Source organism: Molothrus ater, chromosome 14 (genome assembly GCF_012460135.2).
Source record: "Molothrus ater isolate BHLD 08-10-18 breed brown headed cowbird chromosome 14, BPBGC_Mater_1.1, whole genome shotgun sequence".
Lineage (NCBI taxonomy): Eukaryota > Metazoa > Chordata > Aves > Passeriformes > Icteridae > Molothrus > Molothrus ater.
In genome coordinates, this window is record NC_050491.2 from 10,893,511 (window position 1) to 10,910,271 (window position 16,761).

The following is a 16,761-nucleotide window of genomic DNA, read 5'->3' on the forward strand; positions in this document are numbered from 1 at the left end:
CCTGGCAGGAAGTGAGGCCGTGTCCGTGTCCCGGTTCGCCCGATACCGCTCTCGGTGCCGGTCGCTGACCCCGCCGGTACCAGCGGTGGCGGGCGCAGTGCACTCTGGGAGTGGTAGTCCGGCGGAGGCAGCGGCACCTTTAAGGCGCAGTCTCGCGAGAGGCGGCGGTGATTGGGTGCGCGCGGCGCAGCCCGGGCCGGAGTCAGGAACGGGATCGGGATGAAGGAGGACAAGGAGAACGCCAGGCCCAAGGAGCGGCGCGGGGCCTCCGCCGGGCCGGGCGTTCTGCTGCCCGCGGGACCGGGCTCGGGCCCCGCCGCCGGCACGGACGGCAGAACCAACGCCGCCGAGCTCGATCGCCTGGAGCGGCCCAAGGACAAGAAGGAGACGCTCAGCAAGGTGGGGCCTGCGCGCCGCCGGGCACGGCGCCCTCCCCGGTAACGGGGCTCACCGTCTGTAACGGGCCCCTCCTCCCTCCGGTAACAGGGCTCCCCCTCTGTAACGGGACCTTCCCCCGCTAACGGGCCGCTTGCGGGGGCCTCCTGGGACGGGACGTGTCGGGGGAGGCGCGGTAATGATTCGTCCCCGGCGCTGCCGCCGCCCTGAGCGCCGGTCCTGCCGTGCCGCAGGTGGTGATCCGCCGGCTGCCGCCCAGCCTGACGAAGGAGCAGCTGGAGGAGCACCTGCAGCCTCTGCCCGAGCACGACTACTTCGAGTTCTTCGCGAACGACTCCAGGTACGGCCGCCTGCCCGGTCCGGGCGCTCCCGGGAGCCGCCGCTACCGCCAGCCGGGCCCCAGTGGCGCCGCCGCCTCGTCAGCGCAGCGCTCTCGGTTTGTGTCTCTGCAGCTTGTACCCGCACATGTTCTCCAGAGCCTACATCAACTTCAAGAACCAGGAAGACATAGTCCTCTTCAGGGATCGCTTCGACGGCTACGTTTTTGTCGATCACAAAGGTAAGTGAACGGCACTCGATGGATGTTGCTGCTTCCCTGCTGTCTGTGCCGTGTGCTGGCTGAGCTTTGGGGGGGGTGGGATGAGCAGCCACGTCTGACTTGTTTGTGTTTAGTGCCTCAAAAACAGTTCCAATACCTCTAGAAATACTTACATACATAGATCTGATAACATCTAAGTCCTTTAAATGAGCTGGTTTGCAGTGTAACAGCACACTGTGTTTGCCATACCCAGCTGGATTCGTGCAGCCACAAATGTAGTGTTCTTGTCAGAAGATAAAGCTTTAAAGCCTGCTTGTCTTGTGTTGCATTCTGCTATATTTTGTCAAAAATTGAGATTTGCCTCAGTTGTATTAGCTTAAAATATTCTTTCTTGCACAATGAATGCAGAGTCTGTAGGATGAGGCCATTACATGGTGTGGTGCTGCTGAGGTGGTGGAACTGACAGTCATGGGCAGTCTTAAATCTAGTATGTCCTTCTTGTCAGCCTGTGAGTTTGCTGTTTATTAGTATAGTGACAGTGTTAAGGTAAGGAATTCTGCTGTCTGTAGAGTGGTTTATTTTTTTATTAAATGGTTTTCTAAATACAATAATGTTTTTATGCTGTGTAAGTAGTCTCTTCTAGTATTGCATATTTCTTGTGAGACTCACCTTTCTGCTTTAGATATGGACAATATAATCTATTTTATATCTGTTTCATCTTTATTTTAATGTATTTTTTCTCACAACAGGTCAGGAATATGCTGCCATAGTTGAGTTTGCACCTTTCCAAAAAGCTGCAAAAAAGAAGAGTAAGAAAAAGGATGCCAAAACTGGAACTATTGAAGATGGTATAACAGCAAGCTAGTTTGTTTTTGCATGTGTAGACTTGAAACTCTTAGCAGTAATTTGAATGTAATGTTTTTACTGTGACACTATAGTTCCACCAATAGGATGTTTGCTTAATTATATGTGAAGTTTATGAGCACTGCTTTGTCAGCTAGAAATCTATTAAATATGATTGTCCCAGACAAACATAATACAGCAGCTCATTTGAGCTGCTAACTTGTGAAAAGGTGGCATATAAACAACCCAGCTGAAGTAAATGTAACTGAGCAATGCATGATGTAAATACTTTTCATGCTACAGTATCTCTTCTTCCCCCCCCCCCCCCCCCCCTTTTTCCCTTCTCTTCTGTGTAGATCCAGAATACAAGAAGTTTTTGGAAAGTTACAGTGCAGATGATGAAAAATTAACCTCCACTCCTGAAACTTTGTTGGAGGAAATAGAGGCAAGAAACAAAGAGCTAATAGGTATGGAAATCTATGTACTATAGTTACATTTTCCTAGGTCACAAAGAAACAAACATGTTTTGTAATTTGAAGCTCAGCCTGGAGGAGACTGAATTCTTTTGTGTGCCTGCTTACTATTTGTTAAACATTTAGGCTAATATTATTCTGTGTTTTGTTTTGTTCCAATGCTCTAAATTCTTCTGTAGGCATAGGTTTTAGATGACAAAGTTCCTTCCTGTTGGAGATATATGTTAGCCAGAGCAGGCTGTGCAGTGGCTGCATTTCAGTGAGATGCAGTGGTGTTTAATGCACAGTGCTGTGATCATGATGTTCCATGCAGGCACAAGTTGAGATAGTGTGGTTGGGTAAAATACCACTAAAAATGGCCAGGTTGCTTTAAGTATCTTACAGGGATCTCTTTAAAAATGAGAGTGTCTGGGAAAAGCCTAATGCAGACTGAATGTAGAGAGAGGTGTAAGGAAAATCCTGTTAGTATCCTAAAGAAGTTTATAGAATCCTAATAGTTGCCACTGTTTGGAGATAGGTTTGGAATACTTTTTTCACTGCTGTGTTGCTGTATATGAGAGAAGGGAAATGTATATGACAGGCAGGGGGATGTGTAAGGCTCTGTCACTTTATACAGAACTCTGTTGTAGGTATTGCAGTATTGGATAAGGCAAGATATTTACATTTGTTTTATCTATTCTCCAGCTAAAAAGACTACTCCTTTATTGAACTTCTTGAAAAATAAACAGGTAAGACTTACCTCCAGAATTTTCGTGTTGTTTGCAAGTACAGTTTGGTCATTGTATGCTGATACATTTCTGCCCTTCTTTTTGAAGAAGGAGATTTTGACCTGACTTGTCAACTTCTGGTTCATATATTTTAAAGGAGTGTTGAAATGATGGTGCTTTGGATACATTCTGCTCACAGCAAAATACCTCTTTTTGAACTGACAAAACAGATTCATTGTAGAGCTTCCATTTTTAGTGCAATATGGCTGAGGTCCTTGTAAGTGATCGTTCTCCTGATGTTATTTTAACTTTTAGCAATGGAGAAAAGCAGAGGTGGGGCAGATTTAATTAAAGTTGGAATGATAAAGTTTGAGGCCACTGATGTATTTGAGATTTTTAAGACAAATTAAGTTTAAGACAAATTAAGTACAAATTAAGGCTTATGAGTAAAAAAAAATACTGCTGCAACATGTTCAGGTTCACAGCAGCAACAGAGATGACAGGACTTTTTTTTTTCCTTTTATAATAGAGGCAGCTTTGAGGTGAGTTGTTTGATGGCTTAAAGAGATGTTTTCTTCTGTGGAGAGACACTTTCTCTTTGTTTTTGCATACACAGAGACTGAGAGAAGAAAAAAGAGAGGAGAGGAGGAGGAGAGAATTAGAAAGAAAAAGACAAAGAGAAGAAGAAAGAAGAAAATGGAAAGAAGAGGAGAGAAGGAAGAGAAAAGAAGCAGAAAAATTGAAGAAAGTAGACAGATGTCCAGAAAAAGAAAGAGACAGATCAAAAGAAGAACCAAAGATTAAGGTCTAGAACAGTTCTTTATTATAAACTGTTACACTCCCTTTTCCCCTATTATTTGTATATCAGTCTCAAAATGTACTTTGGGTATTGTGTGAAGAATCATATGAGTTTGGTGTTAGTAAATGACCAATTTTTTGTAATATTCAGTAATAGGCATTGTAAAGGTTTACATGCTGTAATGTTTCATAGTAATATTTAAAGTTTTTGTCATGTGACTGTTGTACATGCTGCGGTAAACAGGATTGTGAATTCACTATGGAATGGAGACTATTTTTAAGCTTTCTAAAACAGCCTGGTTTAGGAGAAAAATCTTAGTCTGCTGTGTGAATAATGCTTACTCATACACTCCAGCTTTTAGAAATACTGTGATTTGCAGTAATATTTCCTTAATGTTTACTTCTTACTGGCCTGTGGTTCCTTTGATGCAATTTCGGTGTTGTGCCACACAATATGTGTTAGAGTGAGCTTTTTAGTTGAGACTTCTGTTTTCTTTGTAGCTACTTAAGAAGCCTGAAAAAGATGAAAAAGACTTGGAGAGAAAAGAAAAATCCAAGAAACTGGAAAGAGAGACTCTGAGGGAGGAAAAAAATGCGAGTAGTGCATCTGCCAAACGATCTGATGGGGAGACAAAAGAAGAGAAGGCAAAAAAGTATTCTAGTACTTGCTATAAATATATATGTATCTATAACTTGTTTCCTGATTGTACTGAGGCTTAGGCTGCTCTGCCATGACCATGTTTTGAAATTCCTTTCAAATGCTTTTTCTCATATAAGGCATGAGCTGTGTTCTCTGTGCCAGTGCACATCCCCATGATTACAGAAAGCTCTGTGAATTACCTGGAAATTCTTCATTAGTGGACAGATTTTAATATTTTTACAACTCATTATAGGAACTCCACTAAGGAAGCCCATATGTAGGTGAATGCAGCAGGCTGTGAGCACTGTCCTTGCAATGAGATAATTATTATAACCATGGCAAGAGGAGAAGTGTTCTCCAGTTACCAGTTCCTCTAAGTCTTGTAAAAAGTCAAAGTGGAAAGTGTAATTCTCAACAGCTCCATGATCTGTTTGAGGTTCAGTTCTGCCATGTGAGAAATACAGATAAGACAGACAAATTCAGATGTTTTTTCAAAGCTAGAAGAGATTAGGCTGGGAAGCTCTAGAGGTCAGTGTCCTCTCTGGCTGTCATGCATGACTTGGGCTATCACAGCCTCCCAAGAGCTCCCTAGTACCTGCCAGTGTGTCATCTTCCTATTGCACATTTACACCACTATTACATTGATCTCCCAACTCTGTTTGATGAATCTTTTGAGCTTAATTTTCAGTTTTGTTTTCATACAGATCGGAAGATGAGTGTGTAAAGGACTACAGGGACCGAGATAGAGATTTTGACAGAGACAGAGAATATGAGAGAGCACAGAGAGAGAAACTGAGGCGCCAAGAAGAGGAGCGTCGGAGGCAGAAAGAGCGCTATGAGAAAGAGAAGGTTTTTAGAAGAAAAGAGGAAGAGGTGAAAAAGGAGAGAGACTTACTCAGAGAAAAGGGAAAGAAAAGTGATCTTACAGACTTTACCAGCAGCACGGACAAATCTGAGAAAGTAACCAAAGATGATAAAAAAGAGGATACAATTAAGAGGGATCGTATCAGAAACAAGGTGCTGGATTTCTTTAAATTCATGTGTTGATTCATAGGGATCTGTGGTTTTTAGGATAAAAGCACTTCAAGGAAAGAACCATGTGGTTTCTCTGTTGAAACTTCTCCCTGTTCTGCAGCAAACTCTGCCATTGCTAGAAATGTGCACTAAAATTTGCTTAACAGTGGTATTTCTTGTCACTGTGTAAGAACTAATCCAAGAAAACATGGGTTAAATTGTAAGACACTGATCCTTTTTTATTTGCTGACTTGTGCCATAGGCTGTCTCTTTAAGGTGTTGGTAGAGTATCAGTAATCTGTTTGTGTCTGCTGATCTTATGATGCCTGAAAATGCATCTCAGAGTGGGAGTGTGATTGAACAGGTTCCTTAAAATAGGAAACTGCAACTTGCAGAATATGACATGTGCTCTAGTTTCAGGAAATAATGTCTTGAGTGTAATTTTATGTACTCTAAAAAATCTGTTTTTGCAGTATCTCTGCGCTTGTTTTCTGTATCACTTAAGACATTGTCTGGTACAAATGAAATTCAAGGTTTTGAAACTTTGAAGTTGGCCTCTCTTCTGAGAGGATGTTAGCTGAACTCAGCAGGAAACTCGTTACAAATAACCTCAACTCTGAGCAGTGTTCATTGTGGTTTGAACAGGGACGTTGCTTTTCAACAGACAACCTTGATTTGGGACATTTGAAGTTACTTTGCCACCACTGTGGAATAATTAAACTTAGCCTGAAAAGTTTGAATTTGAGCCATTTCTAATACCATAGAAATGATGCCATAATAACCCTGAGAGCAGGGAGTTATGAAAGAATCTAAATAGTTTTGATTTATTTCAGGATCGCCCAGCAATGCAGCTGTACCAGCCCGGGGCCCGAAGCCGGAGCAGATTGTGTCAGTATGAAGACAGTGCTGCAAAGCCCCCAGATCAGGGAGTGGATAAGAAACAAGAGGGTGAGAGCAGTCACACGAAGGAAGAGGAGTGACTGACGTGCCAGCCTTATGTGTTCTGACTGTCTGTGCAGCCAAAGAGCATGTACTACGCAATCCAGAAGTGCCTTCGGAGCGAACAAGGAACAAAGGAAGACAAGGGGGCATTGTGCTGTTGGATGTTTCTGGTTAAAGAAACTCAGTTGTAGATTCCAAATTTGAAATGTGTTCTCATTGTAATATTTTCAGTTATTTGAACTTATTTTCCCAGCATCTAACTACAGCAGAGAAGAGAATCCTTGCGAAATACAAAGACTTTATGGCCTTAAGTTTGATAATAAATCAGCTGTGGTCAGGAGGGAATGACACCTGGATCAAAAGCCAGAGCTCTACTCTAAGGCAATTAGAGCCAGTGTTGGATGCACTGAAGCAGAGCAAGCTTGGAGTTGCCTGGAGTTAACACAGGTGTTGCTGTGTTCTGTGGTGCTCCTGCATGAGGCAGTGAAAGCTGAAGTGTGTCAGTCTGGCACTGAGACACATACACAGGCTGGGGCTGTTGAGGTACCAGTGGATAGGAGCCTTTTGGCACACAAGGAGCAGAACATCTGGCAGTGCAGTAACCATGTTAGGGAGGGAGAGACCGTCCTCTTCAGTGGTTCTCTGGATAAAGTAACTTAAGTTGGAGTGTATGAATAAGCTGGCTTAATAGTTGAATATGACTTGATAAATTCTCATGTAAAGTCTCCCTACATTGAAATGCTTATTTTTCATCAAATGTAGCTGGTTTGGGCATCCTGTTCTTTTCCAGCATCTTCCCTTGACTCAAGTCTGAAATGTTTCTGAACTCCTGCCCTCTCGGAACTGCTTCCTCTTCCCTCATAACTTGAAGTATTGTTTTACAGTCCAGAACGAGACTTCGCCAGTAGCAGGTCCTCCCAAGCTAGCGAATTTTAGCCATAGCTGTTTTTTGTACTAAACCCAAATAAACTCGCACAAACTAGCTGGGCCGCCGTCCCTCTGTGCGTGCGGGGCCGCCGGACCGGCAGGGGGCGCTGCGCCCGCCCCGCCGCCGCCGCTCCGCCCTTTCCGCCTCCTCGGACGCCGCCATCGCCGGGACGCCGCGCCGCTCCGCGCCATGGTGAGACATCCGCAGCCATCCGCGCCCTCCCGCCGCGCCCCGAGCCCTCTCCCTGAGGCCGCCGTGCTCGGGGGTCCCGCGGGCGGGCGGCGGGGTGGAGGGAGCGGGAGGGAGCCGGGGGCGGCGTTCCCGGCTGGCCGAGGCCTGGCGGCTGTGCCGGGCTGGGTGAGGCACTGACCGCTGCGCTCTCTTGCAGTCGTCGCACAAGACATTCAAGATCAAACGCTTCCTCGCCAAGAAGCAGAAGCAGAACAGGCCCATCCCGCAGTGGATTCGCATGAAAACTGGCAACAAGATCAGGTGAGGAGCTCGGCCGGGGCTTCCTGAGGAGCTGCGGCCGCGCAGGCTGAGCTGGGCGGCCGGCGGCCGGGCCGAGGGCGGGAGCTGCTGGCGTTTGTGCCGGCCAGAGCGCGGTTTGTGCCGGCCAGAGCGCGGTTTGTGCCCGGGAGGGCCGGGCAGGGATGGTAGGGCAGCCGAGGCTTCCACGCCATTTTTTTCTGTAGTAGTTTTGCGCCAGTTCTCTGCAAGTGTCCACAGACGTTCAGCAGTGGTACATGTAAAGTGAAAAACTGAACTGTACGTGTGGATGATTTATTCCAGATTTTGTCCTCTGGTAGCTTCTCTGTTCGTGACGTTCCCCTTCCCAATACCTGTCTTCTCTCATAGCTGCCTCTTTGGGCTCCTGCATTTTCAAGGAATGGTTCCCGAGCATGAGTGCTCTGGAGTTCAGGGAGCAAAGGAAGCAAAGGACTTGTTGGGTGTATGGGAAGTCAGATTGATAGTATGAAATGCTGGCACCTGACTGTAGAATTAATTTGTCATAGTTCCTTGCTTTCCTCTTGTGTTTGTTCTCGAGCATTGTGCTTAGGGAAACGCTGAGTGCTCTGACACACTGGGGGCACGTGGGCCATGCACATGGTCGTGCCTGTCCAAGCCCTCTGGTTGAAAACTTGCAGCATAGTTTTTTATTTCATACACTTCTTCGTCTGGGCTTCTTAAGGCAACAGAATTCCCTCTTCTCTTTCTCTCTTTGTCCTAAGTAGTGAGGAGAGCAGCAGCAGCACTGGCTGGCTCAGGCAGTGGCCCAGCACAGCATTGCAGGGTTCTGTTCCTGTAGCTGCTCCCAGCTTGTTTCTAGGTGGGATCAATGGTGCGTGCACTCAGTTGGATCCTTGTGTGCCAGGTTACAGCTGGGTTCTGTTTCAGCTGAATCACAGTACTCTGAAATACTTGACCATAGGAAAAAATCACAGATCTTGGTCTCCTGGCTTGAGTAGCTGGGCCATGGGTTCTGTCCAAGCTTTGTGTTAAAGCAGGCTGCAATTGCAGTGCTTCCTGCTGTGGGAGTGCTGCCATTTTCCTGCTGAGAGCAACTCTGTTAACACTGTGCTTTCACCCACACCCTGGTGAAAGCATTTGTTCTTAACATGGACAAGTACATGCTCACAAATTAGTGTGCTTTCATGGAAGAGACTTCTTCCATGTGCTGTTCTGCTTTCATATTTAACAAATGTGTATGTGCACTTTGCTAATTCACTCTGCTTTTGTCTTAGGTACAACTCCAAAAGGAGACACTGGAGGAGGACCAAACTGGGCTTGTAAGAGAGACTGTCCCAGGAGCTCTAATGAACATTGGTCTTTCTGTGTCAGATCCATAACAGCCTCAAGTCATTCCTTCTGTGGTGCTGGAGTGCACTCCCCGGTGTGGGAGTTTTTATAAGCTGGTCTGGGATGTTGATGTTAACTGGGAAAATCTTTGTATCTGAAACATGGAGACTGTGTTCTATTAGTGTTCTTTCAGGCATCACCGTGAGCATTGGCACTGCACAGGCTTACTAATAAATATGGACCTGAATGACTTTGGTTTTGGAAATTATTTCATATGTATGTGGTGGGATTGTAGCAATCAAATTAATGGTAATGTTAGTTATATTCTCACTTAATATGAGGAACCTTGGCAGCTCTTTTCAGGTAGAGTAGGCTCTGTCTTCCTTTTCACTGACTGTAAACCTTCAGGAGCAAAGCACCAATTAAAAAAAAAGTCAAAATCAGACCTGAAGAAAATCTCCTACAAAATGCAGTACTGTAGAGTGCAGTGCATGTCTGTGTACTCCCTATAATATTAACATGAGTTTTGCTGAGGAGTCTGTGTTGGTTTGATAAATCAGCACCAACCACAGGTGCAGCTTAGTATAAAACATTCTCAGCAGACAGGTAGAAATTTAAGATGGGGTTCAAAGGGAGAGTTTGCAGCTATTAAAAAAGGGGAGAGGAAAAAGGGGATTAAGGGTCTCTGGTCTCTGGCACTCCAGCTCCCCTGTGCTGGTATTCTCTGCTGGGGCCTGTGAAACCAATTTACTGCAGGGGAGTGGAGGAGGAGCTGTGGCTCTGCACCCAGTCCTCTCTGTTCACTGCTCTGAGCTGGGGTGGCAGCTCTGGTCAGCAGGAAATCCCTGCTGCTGTGAGCCTGTCCTGGGCTGTGGCCAAGCCCATCCTCACACTGAGGGCTGCCAAGGTGCTGCTTCATTCCCGGCTTCAGCCTCAGCTCGTGGGTCTGTCCTGAGAGGCAGCTTCCTGAGGAAGCCTCAGGTTGCCATACCTTCTGGGTTGCTGCTTTTCACACTGAAGGTAAATAGATTTATCTCCTATGTATTGCAACTCTTGAGAAAATAATTCTGGTACAGCATGTGCCAAACAGGTAAATGCTCAGAAATACACATCTCACTCAGAGGTCATGAGGTGCCTCCTTCCTAAGGTGTGCTGCAGGGTTCTGTAAGTCAGGGTGAGCAAGGCTGGGATTTTTACCAGCTTCAAGATACTTCAGAGGTATCCTCTAGCTCCATATCCTGTCTGGAAAGAGTCTGGACTCCATCATCAGGGGGAAGCAGTAAGTCACTGCAGCAGGAAAGCAGCAAACAGCAGTGCCAGAGGTGTTTGAACAGAGGCTCGTGTGCTGCAGCCACTCTGACCTCAATGATTTTGAAAGCTTTTCTGCACTCTTTTTGAAGTGAGTGTTCAGGAAATAACAGCACTGCTGAGGACTGGAGCTCTGCCTTGGCATCCAGCTTACCTCCTCCAGCCTCTCCACACCATTGCTGGCAGGCAAAGCTGTTCATAGAGTTTCTCTGTAATTGTGTCTATGGGGATCTGGCTGAGGAGGAAAACAGCAATTTTATGGACTTGAGAATGGAAAGAGACAGTTTTTTCCATGGCATTTGTGGGAAAACTTTCCTGAGCAACAGATTGGACAATTTATTACTTTTTATTAGAAAGTCTCCCTATTACTATCATGACTAATATTTTTATTAGGTGGAAGTAGCTTCTATTAAGGAACTTTTGGAAAATAACTCCTTGTATTATTTTCCCTATATGACTGAATCTGCTTTTCAAGCTGGACATTAAGGCATAGCACAAAGTAAATTCAGTACAAATTAAAGTTAGGTTCAAGTCAATCCTCTGCAGAACCCTAACCAAACAAATATCTCTGGGTCTGAATGTTTTCTGTTGTCTGTGGCAGCTCTTTTTGCCCTCTCCTCCCTGTGAGAGGGGATCAGGAATCTCTGCAGAACTGAGCTAACATATGATAACTGAGACATCCGCAGAAGCTTTAAAGAAAAAATATTTGGATATTTTAGTCCATTGATTTTTGTGGACATATTTTGTTTTCTGAGTGAAAAGCAAAGTTGGAGCTGATTGTATACTTGAGGAATATTTTTCTAAACATGTCTCTGTATCCAAATCAACTGCAGGTATGAAAATGAACCGAGCGAGACAAAGGGATGGGTCACTGGAAGGAAATATTTTTTTTTTCTCAATGGAAAGGGACCCACCCATGGCAGGGGGTGACATGGTGAGGATGTTGTTACACATCTAGAGAAGCAGAGTTCTGGTCTTGCTCTGAAGTTCCCACCTAATTTGTCTCAGCACAGAATACTGGGTCAAACCCATGACCAAAAGATGAGGGCACAAGCTGTCTTTAGAGGGTTTTGGTTATCTCTCAAGAGGAGGTAATAACTGAAAATCATTTTGTGGTATTTAGGTGCAGCATTTGTCAGCAAAATGTTACTTTCAAATGGAACGTTTAAGTCCATGTTTCTGGGTGGAGCATGACTAAGCCACAGGTACTATTGCCAAGGAAATGGCTCCTTCAAGGAAATTTTCTATTCCACTGTTTACTCTGTGTCTTACTCAGAGGAGGAGGTAAGAGCCATCCTGTGCCCCTTCCCTGACAGCTGTAAAAGGGTAACAGAAGACTAATAGGTAAAAAAATATTTTGTTGGTCCTGTCTGTCTTATCAATGGCACCTTGGTTACCAGAGCTTGACACCAGTGCTGTTCATGGAGTTTGTGCTGGCATGAGCACACTTGTGAGAAGCCAGCCTGCTCTCCCATGGCATGGACGTGGCCACAGCAGTTCAGAAGGAGCTGCATTGTCAACATCTTCAATCTATTAGAGCTAAAGCATTACAAGACTGTTGTAGATCAGGCATTAAATCTAGTTCTAGTGTGTTTTGTATGTATCTGCTGCTGACCTCAGGGGTTAAGACATCCAGACACATCTATATATCCACCCAGGCACCTGGACTGGGCATTATCCAGTCACTGGATCCCTGTTCACTCATGTGGAGGCTGCTCTTCCACATGTCATTACTGAGGACTGGGTTGGTTTGGTGTCCAAGCAGTCTGAATATAACTGGAGTTTACTCAGGATCTGTGAAACCCCCCAGCTCTAGTTCCCCAGAGGAAGTCACCTGTGTGTCTTTGTGTGTCTTTCTGCATCAAGATGCAAATGCACCTGTGTAGCCAGGCCAGATCACCTTGAGTCCCTCAGTCACCCCTGCAGGCCCCCTGAAAGGCAGCTGGAAAGAAAGAAAACCACAACTGCCCCCCTAAAGGAGTTGTCCCTGCAAGGGCTGCCCTGGGGAACAGAAACTCCCCAGTTCCTGTCTGAAAAGCATTTCTCAAACACAGCTGCTATTTAAGGGTGTAGGAATAGTCTCATGCTGATGAGAAAGAGGAAGGGGCTGTTGTTTTTCTGAAGATATTTTGAAGCAGTACTGGCCTTTGAGAATGTAAAAAGCAAGTTGAAATCATCAGGGCAGAACTTCATTTGGTGAAGAAAACACAAACAGGTGAGCAGGAGCAGAGGCTTTGCCCTTTTAATGCAGTGACTCAGACATACATGCACTGTTACACTGCTACAGCAATGTTCATCAGTTTCATTTTTCAGCATGACTTCAGTAGCAATAAAAATAATCTCAATCTCACAGCCTTCACATACCTTTTCCACAGTTTTTGAGGATGAATCATCTTTCCAGAGCTGTTCCTGAACTCTAATCCCCACAGCAGCCACCACATGCTGCCCCCCTTGTGTCCTTCCTGCCTCCTTTGCTCTGGCCCCCATTCCTAATGAGGTTGAGCATTTCAGTCTTCCTGGGATGGAGATCTCAAGGGAAGGGCTGCCAGTGTGAGTTGTTTTGCAGTTTGAAAGGCTTCTCTTGGCCTGGACTCTTCTAACAGGGCCCTTAGCTCTTACTCTACTGAGAATCAGCTTTATAATCAGCTGTCATAAACAAACACCGACCCAGAGAAGGTGCCTATGGCAGAGATCAGGAGATCTCACAGGGAGCTGGAAGGCGTTTGCAACATGAGATCCACACATGGTGGGTCAGCATCCTCCTGTGGGCATGCAGGGTGTTGGAGCAGCTCCCCACAGCACAGCTGACACGTGAACCCCAACCATGGCAATCTGCTGGGATGCAGCAAGGAGTCCCCATCCACAGGGGCACAGGGCACAAACCCATCTGCAGACAGGCTTTTTTGGAAAGGCTGTCCCAAGGTACTGCTCCCAATGGCCATGGTGCTCCACACACACACTGGAGTAGCCCCAAAAGACCACAAGACCCAGGGTGGCCATGGTGCCATGGCTTAACCCCCACTTGGGCAGGATTTTGAGTAGCCAAGTTCTCAGCTCCCTGCAGGTTTTTCCAGCTGCTATCCAGCATGGGTTTACTGGTGAATGGAGCCAGGAGAGCTTCAGCGCTCATGGAAGAAAGCAAAGGCCTGTCTAACAAAGCCTCGCAGGGTCGACAGGCCCCAGGAGTGCTGGGCAGCTTTTCCCTCAGCCCCAGAGTCCACACAGTCCTGCCCTGCCCCAGCCTCTCTGGATGACTTACAATTGTTGTTGGTGTTGTGAGAGTGCAGCTGGACCAAGTCCTCCTCCAAGGCCCCTGCCAGCTCCTTCAGGTCCCTGGAGGTGTGTGCTGGCAGGTACTGCCAAGCCTTGCGCCCGTTGTGGTCCCTGCAGGTGGTGTCTGCCCCGTAAGCTCCCACCAGCACCTTGATGAGCACCTCGTGTCCCTGCAAGGCAGCCAGGTGCAAAGGGGTGAGCCCGCCGCTGGCTGTGGGGATGTTCATGTTGACAGGGTAGCCTTTCTTCTGGGCATGGGAGATGACCTGGATGAAGCTCTCATGGTGGCCGTGCTTGGCAAGCCAGTGGAGAGCGGTGAAGCCTGTCACAAAGTCTCTCCTGGTCAGCAGGCTGGGATCCAGGTCCAGCAGCTTGATGATGCTGTCCGCATCACCCTCGGCCACCGTCAGCAGCCACGCGTGCTCCAGGGGGTCAAGGACAAGGGGCAGCAGATCAGGGCTCTGCTCAGGCTTCTGCTCTTGGTGCAGCCCTGCAGGAACACTGCTGCTGCTGGATGTCTTCTGGGCAGTGGCAAACCGCATGGTGCTGCCAGGACTGTTGCTCTGCAGGAGGATTTCCTTCAGCTCCTTCCTCCGGGTACTGCTGGGGCTAACGAGAACCTGCCTGAAGTCCTACCCCAGCTCCCCAGGCTGTGCCTGCCCCAGTTGATGTTTTTGTTGGTGTCCATCTTCTGTAGCGTATGGAAACGCTCCAGCGTGGCTGGCCAGAGATGGGAGCTGCGGGCCGGGCCGCCCGCTCGGGGCTGGGCGCCATCCAGGAAGGAGAACCTCCCGGAGATGCCAGCCACCTTCTGCTCTGCCTCGCCCTTCTCCCGCTCCTGCCGGGCCATGGCGGTGCCTCTCGCAGGGCTGTCCCCAGCAGGGCACGGCTCACGCTGCCCGGCACTCACCCCGCGCTTCCCCTGCCGGTCCCGGGCGAAGGAGGAACCGATCCGCACGGCGGCGGGGCATGGCGGCGGCGGGGCGGTGCGGTGACCTTTGCTCGCTCACGCTGTGTCCGTGAGGCACGGCTGGAGCACAGCCGGCTCTGCCCCCACGGACCGCCACCCTCCCGAGCCGGCACCGAGCGAGAGCTCCGGGCTGCGGGAACGGGTACGGATACAGGGAACGTGTGGGAATACAAGGAAGGAGCGGGAATAGAGGGAGCGTGCGGGAATAAAGGGAACGTGCAGGAATACAGGGAACATGTGGGAATACAGGGAGCGTGTGGGAATACAGGGAAAATGTAGGAATACAAGGAGGGAGAGGGAATACAGGGAGCGTGCAGAACCGCAGGACCGGACAGAGGCACGGGGGTCCTGGGCAGCTCAGTGCTGACGCTACAGCAGAAATTGCTGAACTGTGTTCTCCTGCCTGAACGCTCTCGTTTAGCACTGCTGGCTCAGCATTAGCACCTGAAGCAGCCAAAGCCTTGAGCTGTAAGAGCTGACCAGACATAAACTTCTGATAAAATGATGCTGCTAACAAAAAACTCTTGGAATGCAGCAGATATGAGCAGAATGGAGACGATAAGGGCTAAGGAGACTATCACAGGAGAATAAAGTAACATCAGAAGGCAGCCAGCCCAGCTCCAGTGAAACCCAGCAAGAAATCACGATACTGCCAACCAGAACTTAGTGATTGATGTGGATTGGGTAATGAGTATCAGGGGTATAACTGAGAGGTGTGAATTGGGGTTGGGGCTCCTCTCTGGAAGCACCAGCCTGAGTGTAACCAAAGAACTAACAAAAGACTCATTGGAAACATTCACTTGAACCCAGCATTCTTTGCAGGGTCAGACCCTGTTACATTGTCTGGTGTATGTAAATCCATGACACCAGTCCCAGGACACTTCCTCTGACCCCAGCAGCACCCCAAGGTTGTCTCACTGAAGCAATTGCCTTACAGCCCCCTGAAGCAGCCCCCCATGGCTGCAATGCTTCTCCTTGATGCTGTGCTCAGGAAGGCCCAGGTTACTGCCTCCTGAGCCCATGTCCCAGTGACTGGTGGGCTTCTCTGATGTAAGGGAAGCCCAGCCTGGGACACTGTTTGGCTCCTTGCCACCCAGTGTTTCATCCCACTGCGAATTTGGTCTTCCTCTCTTGCCATAATCCCCTTTGTAGCACAGCCCATGCCTGATGTTGCTGGCAGCTGCAGCCAGTAGTCTGTACCCTAATTTTGTTATCTATCAGGACTAATTCTTCTGCCCCAAAAGCTCTCAGAAGTTTCTCTCCAGAAGTTTCTTATCCATGACTGCTCTGACACACCCGTGGCTGAACTGTCACCAGGTGGTTTTGCAGCTGGTCAGGCAGCTAAAAGCCACAACAGCCCCTTGAAGCTTTTTTCTTTGCCTGCCCTAAGCTTTAGCCCTGCTCTGACTTGCCCTGAGCTGGTCGTCAGCCTTGAGGGCCTTTGCCTTTTTCCAACCACTTGGACCAGTTTTTCTGGGATGTGTGGGGAGTTGGCGTAGTCTCAAACCCCAAACAACTGGTGGTAAAATCATAATTGCCCCCTTGTTCCCTTTCTGGAGCTGCCTGATTTTGTCACTGGGTTTTGGTGGCTTCTGTGGGCTCAGGGAGGCAGAAAACTTGAACCACACAGCCATGAGATCCTGGTGAACAGTTGAAAACACTTGGGTGGCATCCGGGGAAAACAAGGAGGGAAATAAGGAGCTGCTCTTGGGGAATGAAGGCATTAATGGTGCAAAGCAAGCCTCCCATTCAGGGCCACTGTGGTCATGCCTGCATTAGGGACCGGACTCACTGGTGAGCTCTGACCATGATAAAATCAGGGTGACAACCTCGGGAGCCCAGGGGCCAGGAAAGTTACTTTGGGGAAGGACTGAGTTTCCTCTCCCTCAGCCTCGTTTGGTGCTTGTGCTGCCATCAAATGAAGGGAAACCCAAGCAGCACCAGCTACAGCCTCGAAGCTGCAGCTGCGCTCAGACAGGCCGGGAGCTGAGGCTGCACCGCCGGGCCGAGCGGGGCCGGGCAGGAGCGGCGGTGCCACAGGAGGGAACCGGGCCCAGCCGCACTCAGCCGGGGCCCGGGCGGGCCCGAACCGTCCTGGGACCTGGGGCAGGGCAAGTGCGAACCGCACGGA

At 48.1% G+C, this 16,761-nt stretch overlaps 3 protein-coding genes and 1 non-coding gene across 4 annotated transcripts; 3 read left to right on the forward strand and 1 right to left on the reverse strand.

Moving 5' to 3' along the window:
• Positions 1 to 188: 188 nt before the first annotated feature.
• On the forward strand, positions 189 to 7,335 carry UPF3B (UPF3B regulator of nonsense mediated mRNA decay). Its single transcript, XM_036402087.2, has 10 exons — positions 189 to 399; positions 630 to 736; positions 849 to 955; positions 1,684 to 1,782; positions 2,134 to 2,244; positions 2,935 to 2,978; positions 3,574 to 3,762; positions 4,257 to 4,408; positions 5,100 to 5,412; positions 6,243 to 7,335. The coding sequence occupies exons 1-10, from the start codon at positions 220 to 222 to the stop codon at positions 6,387 to 6,389; spliced, it is 1,449 nt and encodes a 482-aa protein (XP_036257980.1). The 5' UTR covers positions 189 to 219; the 3' UTR covers positions 6,390 to 7,335.
• Positions 7,336 to 7,351: 16 nt separating this feature from the next.
• RPL39 (ribosomal protein L39) lies at positions 7,352 to 9,326 on the forward strand. Its single transcript, XM_036402086.2, has 3 exons — positions 7,352 to 7,471; positions 7,668 to 7,771; positions 9,025 to 9,326. Exons 1-3 carry the CDS (start codon positions 7,469 to 7,471, stop codon positions 9,071 to 9,073), a joined length of 156 nt encoding a protein of 51 aa, XP_036257979.1. The 5' UTR covers positions 7,352 to 7,468; the 3' UTR covers positions 9,074 to 9,326.
• On the forward strand, positions 8,781 to 8,908 carry LOC118698929 (small nucleolar RNA SNORA69). The gene has a single exon (XR_004981989.1). It is a non-coding gene; the product is annotated as a small nucleolar RNA SNORA69 (small nucleolar RNA).
• A 3,277-nt stretch (positions 9,327 to 12,603) lies between the features above and the next one.
• Positions 12,604 to 16,613, reverse strand: SOWAHD (sosondowah ankyrin repeat domain family member D). Its single transcript, XM_036401946.2, is given in 2 exon segments — positions 12,604 to 14,273; positions 14,276 to 16,613. Coding segments are annotated over 2 exon segments (1,002 nt in total). The 5' UTR covers positions 14,511 to 16,613; the 3' UTR covers positions 12,604 to 13,506.
• Positions 16,614 to 16,761: the final 148 nt, after the last annotated feature.